The sequence below is a fragment of the Aplysia californica genome, unplaced genomic scaffold (genome assembly GCF_000002075.1).
Source record: "Aplysia californica isolate F4 #8 unplaced genomic scaffold, AplCal3.0 scaffold00036, whole genome shotgun sequence".
NCBI classification, from domain to species: Eukaryota; Metazoa; Mollusca; class Gastropoda; order Aplysiida; family Aplysiidae; genus Aplysia; species Aplysia californica.
Window position 1 is genome coordinate 719,926 of NW_004797306.1, and position 553 is coordinate 720,478.

The 553-nt window shown below is 45.4% G+C and overlaps 1 protein-coding gene across 1 annotated transcript in view; it reads right to left on the minus strand.

Moving 5' to 3' along the window:
- LOC106014206 overlaps positions 1-249 on the minus strand; it is a 13,959-nt gene extending 13,710 nt beyond the window's left edge. The window contains exon 1 of the mRNA XM_013091418.2: positions 105-249. Coding sequence (XP_012946872.2) covers positions 105-191 — 87 coding nt within the window. The 5' untranslated portion in view covers positions 192-249. The remainder of the gene's footprint in view (positions 1-104) is intronic.
- Positions 250-553: the final 304 nt, after the last annotated feature.

Here is a 553-nt window from a genome sequence, read left to right on the forward strand (position 1 = left end):
CCCCCCCCCCCCCTAAAAACCCAACCAACAAAAACAAAAACAAAAACCAACAAACGAAAGCAAAACATTTGTAAAAACCCTGAAAAGGAGACACCAACACTCACCATGACAACAAAGGCCGGGCAGGCGAGCAGAGTGGAGGCCACCCATGTACACACAAGGGCAATTCTGGCATTCCGTGACGTGCACATAGACTTGGAGGACAGCGGGTGAGCAATCACAAAGTACCTGGCGTACGAAACAAAAGCGATTAGTGAACTATTATAATTATAGTGATGTGGGCAGTACACGGGTTATGGAACAATAGGGCATAGTGAACAGTAACAGTTACAGGCCAGCAGGTTATCTTAGAGTACCTGGCGTACGAAACAAAAGCGATTAGTGAACTATTGTAGTCCTGCAGGCAGTATACGGGTCATGGAACAATAGTGCATAGTGAACAGTAACAGGCCCGCAGGTTATCTTAAAGTACCTAGCACAGGAAACAATAGCATAGTGAATTGATGTATGCCTGCAGGCTATCACACTGTATAAGGGTTATGGAACAATAGTG